The sequence below is a fragment of the Nicotiana tabacum genome, chromosome 9 (genome assembly GCF_000715075.1).
Source record: "Nicotiana tabacum cultivar K326 chromosome 9, ASM71507v2, whole genome shotgun sequence".
In the NCBI taxonomy this organism is placed as follows: Eukaryota; Viridiplantae; Streptophyta; class Magnoliopsida; order Solanales; family Solanaceae; genus Nicotiana; species Nicotiana tabacum.
The window spans coordinates 68382139-68390900 of NC_134088.1; the positions used below are offsets into that span (position 1 = coordinate 68382139).

Here is an 8762-nt window from a genome sequence, read left to right on the forward strand (position 1 = left end):
TATTGATACAACGGGTAAATTTGGTGATACTCCATGAAATTAACTGGCTCCTGACCACCAAATCCACGTGCCTTCTACAACCATGTGTGCTCAGTTTATATGTAAATTGTTCATGATTGTCTGTATGAACACTTCAAATTTCGTGAAAGGTAATGGGTGCTTGAGCACCCACTAAGGCTTTATGTGAATTCATCCTCCTCCAATTGACATACACAACCAATATTTATGTTTAATCAGATGCCAATAAATTATTAAAAACAAGCTAGTTCATCCGTAATAAAATTTAATTTATTTTTGCCTAAGTCACTTTTCAATCATACTTTCTTCCTTTAAAAAATTAACCTATACTCAATGTACTCATAGACATACTGCTCAAAACGTTCTTATGCTTCTTTCTTATCTTATTCTAAAAATTCCAAAAGAAATACATAGGTCCAACATGTCCTTATTTTCTTTTCCAATTTACTCTATATTAATTTTTCACCGCAAGTATTAAATGATATTAGTTGGTCTTCTTTGGGTCCTTGAATGTTTTATTAAAGAAACTTTAATGAACAACATGTGAACTTTTTAATATTCTAGTTTACAAGTATTTGGTTACCAAAATCGGATTGCATTGACTGGTTGTTAAGGCAACAATTATGGCGTGAACGTAGGAAAGAAATATAAGATTTCCAACTTAGAGCTCACCGAGTAAGGAAAATTTGACTTGGTATTTGTAAATATTAGATGTGAAAGAGAAAAATAAAGTAACACATTGTGTCTCTTTCTACAAATCCATAGATTTTAGATATATGAAGCATTACACTTGATATTTTCCACTACGCCTTCGAATCTTTGAATTCCGTAAAAGGCTCAAAAATATTACAATTATAGAAACTTCATTAGTTAATATTTATTTCTTAAAGAACTTTATATTTTACAATAACAACAACAACAAATTTAGTGTAGCCCTACAAGTGGGATTGGAGAAGCAGTGCGTATGCAATTTTACTCCTACCTTGTGAAGATAAAGAGACTATTTTCAATAGATCCCGGTCTAAGAGAAAAAAAAAATTTAAAGCATGGAAAGAAAACAAAAGAACATTATATCTTTTTTTTAATTATTTGACATATTTTTAATTTATTAAAGAACTTATAATTTCCTAATATGAAATGGAATAACATTATAAATATTTTGGAGTTGTGTAAACTCTGCGTATGTGGAGTATGGATAAAACTAAGAAATGGAACACGGCAGTCAACTAACAACTGACATCGCACAAAACGGATAAAAGCATTTGCCTTAGTATTTGTATGAGTAGTTTTCTACAAAGAAAAGAAACGCGTAAAGGGTAGGTTCTGATTTTTCCCGTGTCTTCATTTGTACGCGGTTTTTCCCCTCGACTCTCTCTAAACTCTTTATTAACTAATCGCTCGCTCTCTTCTTCCACTTTTTATTTTCTTCCTTTTTCTTTCCATATTCTCTCACACACAATTCATCAAACACCTTTCAATCAAACCCCAAAAACACACAGTAAACGGAGAACGTAATCGCGGTTTTTAATTTAGCCGATTGTAATTGATTTATTGACCTAACGCTGATTTGATTTAATTGATTGATTAACCGGAGAAAAAAGATGATGAGATTATGTTATAGGCCATTGGAGAGATGTTTAGGGAGGCGGAGCGGAGATGGGCTATTGTGGCATACGGAATTGAAGCCGCATGCCTCCGGCGACTTTTCAATGGCGGTAGTACAGGCTAATTCCTCTCTGGAAGACCAAAGTCAAGTCCTTACTTCTCCTTCCGCTACCTATGTTGGTGTCTATGATGGCCATGGCGGCCCTGAAGCCTCCCGTTTCGTCAATAGACACCTCTTCCCTTATTTGCACAGTACGTTTTTTATTATGCTCTACTTATTTTCTTTCTCTCTCTTTGCCTCTTATTTTTATCTGTTTGCTATTTCTTCAATCTGGTGTTTCTGCTTCTTGTTAATTTTTCTGTGTATGATCTGGTCTAAAAGCTGTTAGAAGAAGAACAAAAAAGGAGACAATTTTGTCTATGTACTTTGTTTTAGGTCTTCAACAGTTGTGTCCATTTTAATTTTAATGTTTTCACTTCTTTTTCTGGTTGAGAGCTCAAAGGTTGCTCTTTTACGTCTCTTTGTAAATAAATTATAGAAAAAACAAGGTTGCTCTTGTATATTAACATGAATCGTATGGTCTATCTCCAATCGTGCGATTGTATATTCTCGGGTTGAATAAAGCATTTTTGTTTTGCAGCGGGTTCAACTAAACCCAGTATATCTTACACATACTTTAAATATAGAACTTAAAAATTTACTAAAATTTTACAAATATTAAATCTGAAACCATAATTTCTAAAGTACAATGAGTTCAATGCTAAAAATCTTGAAGGTCCAACCCATCAAATTTAAATCTTAGATCCGCCTCTACATGCTTACTGTTTCATCACTCCCTTTGTGTTTGATAAATGAGTACTTTTCTTCTTTGCTATTAATCTAATTTCTTTGCTTTCAATTTGGTGTAGAATTCCAGAAAGAGCAAGGGGGTTTAACATCAGAGGTGATAAAGAGGGCATTTAATGCTACAGAAGAGGATTTTATTCGATTGGTGAAGCAATCATTGCCTTTAATGCCGAAGATTGCTTCAGTTGGATCATGTTGTTTGGTGGGTGCTATTTCAGGTAGTGAATTATACGTAGCTAATTTAGGAGACTCTAGGGCAGTTCTTGGACGCAGGGGTTTTGATGGGGAGAGAAGTAAAGTGGTTGCAGAAAGGTTATCGACTGATCATAATGTTTCGTGTGAGAAGGTGCGGAAAGAGGTTGAATCACTTCATCCTGATGATTCATCTATAGTGGTATACTGTCGAGGAGTTTGGAGAGTTAAAGGCATAATTCAGGTGAGCTTACTTATTTGCTGCTTTAAAACCAATTCTGTCTACTTGCTTGTTGAATGACCTAAGCATTTTTGTTTGAAGTAGGTTGCTTTGAATAATGTCAAATCTGAACAGTGCAAAGTTGCACTATTTGTTTCTTGACTTCCCTAGGTGCTTACTTATGTCTTTGTATCTGGTTATTGTATTTCTTTTCTATTTCCTTGCTTTATGTGTTGCGTGGTTCATTTAAGTGAACTGCATTTTGGAGTTCTCTGGTTTTCCATGCTTTTCTTTTTTCTTTTTTGAAAAGTAAAAGCACGACTTACAGGAGCTTGCTTCCGAGATTCCCATTTATCTTGGTTATGCACAAGTCTTAGCTGTAACCTCAAAATGTTGCATACTTTCAAGGCCAATGATTTTCAAGGAAAGATACTTACACATAGCACCTTTTGTTTGTAGCCTTTTTGTGTCTTTGCTCCTTAGTCTAGAACTTTGTCATTATGAACGTGCGACAAAGATACTTACACATGGCACTTTGTAGGTTTCTAGATCTATTGGAGATGCCTATCTCAAGAAACCTGAGTTAAACAGGGATCCTGTCTTTCAACAATATGGAAATCCTGTTCCTTTGAAGCGGGCTGTACTGACAGCAGAACCTTCTATTGTTACAAGAAAACTTAGACCGTATGACTTATTTGTGATATTTGCTTCTGATGGCCTCTGGGAACACCTAAGCGATGAAGCAGCTGTGGAAATAGTCTTTAAAAACCCAAGAGCTGTAAGTTGACATTTCTTTCATTGTTGTTTTCTATGGACAAGTTGTGGAAATAGTCTTTAATAACTCATGTTTGCTTCATTTTTATTATTAGTGTCTAAGTAGCCATATATTTTATATTGCATTTCTGCCAAGCTACTAGCTATATTTTGCTGTTAATACAGTCGGAACTCAAGTCTGTTTAACCTGGGAGGGGATTGAAACGGCTTTGATGACATTCTTGTTAAAGTCGTCTGAGCACACTTGAGCCCAGTTACTCGATTAGATGTAGATATCTTTGTTAAGATATGGGAGTGATTCTTGGTAATTCTGCTTATTTTGATCCAAGAAATGTAACATGGCACTTGAATTTTATATATCATGAACTGATCTTTTGGTTTGGAATACTTGCAGGGAATAGCTAAGAGATTGGTGGGAGCAGCCCTTAAGGAGGCTGCTAAGAAGAGGGAGATGAGGTACAAGGACATAAAGAAGATAGAGAAGGGGATTAGACGTCATTTCCACGATGATATAACTGTTATAGTGATCTATCTTGATCACCAGAAGAGCTCTTTCCACTCCAAAAGCACTGTTGGCTGTATCACTGCGCCTGTGGACATCTCGTCCTATCATTCAGATGGTGTTGCAGATGAACCAAGTGGTTGAGTTTCTTAAACAGCCAATATGGCCCCTCGGGGCAGTGTATAATGGATACAGTAGGATTATGGTAGTGAAAAGGAAACGGTGCATGGAAAGAATACAGGGTTGTTGTACATAAAATCACAGTTTTGGGTGGCTGGTTGAATGCATTGCCAGCAAAAGCTTTCAGTTTTAGGAGCTGACCAAACAGATTTTTTTGTTTTTACCAAAAGGGTTTTCTCTCCTCTTTTTTTTTTTTTTTTTTGGGAGATCAATAGTGAAATGGTGGCCTATGATTTTGAGCTGAAGTAAGTTTTTCATTACTTTATAGTTATCCCAAAGTTTTCTGAAATCCGACATTTCCAGGTTCTCTGTGGAATGGTACTGAAGTTAAAATTAAATAAAAATGAAAAGCAGATCTCCGCTTCAGAAACGAAAAGCTTAATTAAAGACTTCCTCTGCAGTTCAATGTTATTTCACTGCTGTGGTTTCTTCCTTTGGAATTTACACCAATCTTTTGTTGTTAATTAGTATAAGTTTAGGTCTGTAACTTAGAGTTACCTAATATTTTGTAAAGAATAATCACCAGTAATTTTTTCTTTCACCAATCACCAGTAATAAGTGGTTCATAAAATATGTTTATTTAATAGAATAACCTTTTCTCTATTCATTAATTATGAGAATTAGTATCCATTTATAGGATTTATAATTCAAACTTGGGAATTAGGCTCTCAAGCATTGTACATAAGCGGAGGTTTTTCTTCTTTTTTTTTTTGCTAATAAGGATATTTATATTAGAAATTAATTAACGTAACAGTTATAGATATTACAAGCCAAGACTGTTCGAGCGTTTAAGTTTTCAGAACAGTCCTTATTGAAAACTGATAAGGCAAAGGGAGGGGGAGATAAGTAATATAAGGGATGCCATGGTAGTCGTCCATCTGAGGGTGTGGGGTTCATCCCATGCTTAGCCAACACAATATATATATTTGACTTCCTCATATACATGTCTAAGCTCCACGCGATCCAGTTCCAGCATGAGTGACCTGTGAATCAGTTTCTATTTGAAACGGCCAGAGGCTAAAGTCTTTAGCTAACTGTAGGCCTAGCACAAGAGGAACTGATTTCCATGATTATTTACCGTGGAATAGAAGAAAATAAGCTTACAAAAGTTTCCTGCATTTTTATTACCGATTTTCGGTGAAAAAGGCCATTACATGTATAGAAATTTTAAATATATTTAATACATAAAAATATTTATTGTTGTGTTTATGAATATTTCTTAAACATTTTCATAATTTTATCTTTTAACGTATTATTTTAAACTTGGACTTATAATTCTTGAATGCTACAATAAGTTTTATAGTCAATATTAATGCTAATAAAAGACATTCAATTAAATTGTACTAGGAATGACAGTAGTGTTAGATATTTATTTATTTTTAATTTTTCCATGATTAAGATAAAATACACAACTTATTTTTTTTTTATAGTGTTTAGTCATGTAAAATTAGTACTTGTTAGTCGTACTTATTTTAGCAACTTAGAAATTTTAGATTATGTTTATTTTTATTATGGTATATTAATAATATTTATTTTATGCAATTTTATTATCTTTATTGTTGAATATTTTAGTACAATGCCATAGCTCATCTCATATTTTATGTTATGTTCTTGAAAAATACCTTATATAGTTATGTCTTACTAGGATCAAAAAAATATTTGGAGCACAAATTCTATGTTTTGTGATATGAAGACTTTATGAAAAAAAAACCCCGAAAAAATCCGAGAAAAATTGAGGTTAAAAAACCCGACTTTTATTGGTTTGGTTTGGTCTTTAGATTCAATAACCCGACACAATTAGTTTGGTTTGGTAATTAAAAAATTCGAATCAACCCGACCTATGTACACCCCTAATTGTCGGGATCATGAAATATTATTATTTTGTAGAGCTAATATTTAATCGATAAATTAATATTTATTAATTTAACGAGTGTTTTCGAGATTCAATGAAGATTAATTTTGATTACATCAAAATCATTGTATCTTACTGATTTATGTATCATATTTATTGAATTAATATAAAAAATAAATTCATTATACATAAAGTACAATGTATGATGTATGATTCATTGCAATAATTTTTTATTAAATGATTCATTGTTTATTCATTGTAATTAATAAATCATTGTAATGTTCATTTTTTTTCTTATTAATCAAATATTATTCATTGTATTTTTACTAAAAACATTCCATGTATAATGGTGAGAGAATAAACTATATAAGCAACATAGAAAATTTCATCAAACCGTACCCAACAATGGACTCCCATCTAAAAGGTGTCACAAAATTAACAATGACAAATCAAATATGTAAAGCATTATCTGAGTACAAAAGAGATCATTTTACATGCACTCAAAAAGATTTACAGTTGTGGCTTGATGAAAATTTTCATTTGAAAGTTAGTCAAGGTGAAAATGATACATGTTCAGAGATCCAGAGCTTAGAAGAAATTATGGATATCATCGGAGAAAACAATATTGATGATGAAGTTGAAGACGATACAATACCTTTGGAACCAGTTGCGCGTAAGGCGAAGCATTTATCGCATCTAGAACTCTTCATATTTTTTGGGTGCAGTTCGAGAAGACAACACCGGAACTTTATGATACAACAAGAAAAGTTAGAGATGAGCTTCAACTAGATTTAAATTTTAAGAAAAAATAATAAACACTAGAATTATATTTCACTAAATTGTCTTAGATATTTTTGTAACTTTAAAGAATTAATAATTTATAATATTAATGGGACCATATATTTATATAGGGGTCTTCTGAAAATATATTATCTTATTATCTTATCGAAATCGGTAATTTTTTTCGCTGGCCCAAATCAGGACCGGAAAAAAATATTATCTTAGAGAGTTTATTAATTTACCGAGTATTAATTTAGAGAGGTTCAACTATAACTAAAATCAATCTCTTTGCGGCACAATTCGGAAGAGCAGGAACTTTAGCTGTTCTAATAAGACCCAAAGGTGCAAGAAAATTTTATAGTGCCATCAATTATTTTGAAACATTGTAAATGGTTCTGCCAAATTATTTAATTATGTGCTCGGGGTTCCCTTTTGTATCAACCTCAAGTTAACATTAATGGTTAATACTGCATACTGATCCTAATTTATTCAAAAATTAGTTAATTATTTCGCGCTATATTAGTACATTTACTGAATGATTTCTTTCTTATAAACTTAGTTGAGATAAAGATAAAAATTTTCATAATAGCAAAAATAAATAAATATGTGTATAACATAAGGCATACACGCGAATATAAATTAAAAACAAATGTGTAAGGAAAACATCTATATGAAAAATAAATAGAACGCAAAAAACAAATCCAATTAAAAGCATAGTATACCTTTATGTATGTGAGAGTTCTCGTGAATCAACCAATAAATGAAGTTTACTTTTATTTTATAGAGAAAAGGAATAACGTATCAATGAAGTTAATATTTCATTTTATAAAATTACAAAAATTAACAGAAGGCCTCTCCCTTTCCTTCTTGTTTAGATGTTGTTCATAAAACATTATTTGTGCTTTGCGATCAGCAAAGAATCAAAGTATGACTAAATGATTAGTGTCATAATTTTTGTAAAACGAAGTTAATTTTTTCTAATCAAGCACCTTTTCATTATTCTAATTTCATGACTCTTGATTATCATACATAAAAGTTTTGACAAAAATAATCTGTTAAAAAAAATCAGCATTTGAGTAAGAAAACAGAAGAAATCAACACTAATGTAAAACAGAGGAAATAAACGGTGGTGTTCCATTTGGAGGATGTAGATTCCCCCGTTAATTATTTTTAGTTTAAGTTCTGTTGCAAGAACAGTTCTTTTATTTTCAAAAACATAAAAGAAAAGTGAAATAAAAAAAGAAAAAGAAGAGAATTGAAGAAGGAGAAAGACTAGAAATCAAGAAATGGATATCCTCTATGACAGAACCCAATTAAAAGATTAGATATATACTTACAAAGAGAATCATGATTTTCTTCCATTAAAAAAAAACCTCTTGAGTGCAAAATGTACAAAAAGAACAAAAAATTAGTACAGTATTTCCTAAGAAATTGGTAATGCTGTCTTCGCCTTCATATCCCGCAATGCCACCACTGTCACCTTCTCCATATTTTGTTGTTGCTTTTGCACCCCATTCACGTTGCTTTAGAAAATATGAGACTTACCAAAGAAGAGTTAAAATAGTAGAGTTATTTTTTTGCTTCAACCCTATTTCATATCATGGCTTCTTCTCTTCTTTGATTGATGGCGTAAAAATGTGAGCTTTAACCATTGAATCTGCTCTAGCAAACTATATTGCTACCTCATACGTCATATCTCACAATCTCAATATATTGAGCCTTCTAATATAATATAATTATTCTTAAAATAACAAAACATACCTAGTGTGATTAGACAAGTGGGTAAGGTGTA

At 32.2% G+C, this 8762-nt stretch overlaps 1 protein-coding gene across 1 annotated transcript; it reads left to right on the forward strand.

The window, feature by feature from the left end:
* Positions 1–1343: 1343 nt before the first annotated feature.
* Positions 1344–4708, forward strand: LOC107759407 (putative protein phosphatase 2C 63). The gene is made up of 4 exons (XM_016577349.2): positions 1344–1875; positions 2533–2906; positions 3424–3660; positions 4051–4708. The coding sequence occupies exons 1-4, from the start codon at positions 1620–1622 to the stop codon at positions 4300–4302; spliced, it is 1119 nt and encodes a 372-aa protein (XP_016432835.1). The 5' UTR covers positions 1344–1619; the 3' UTR covers positions 4303–4708.
* Positions 4709–8762: the final 4054 nt, after the last annotated feature.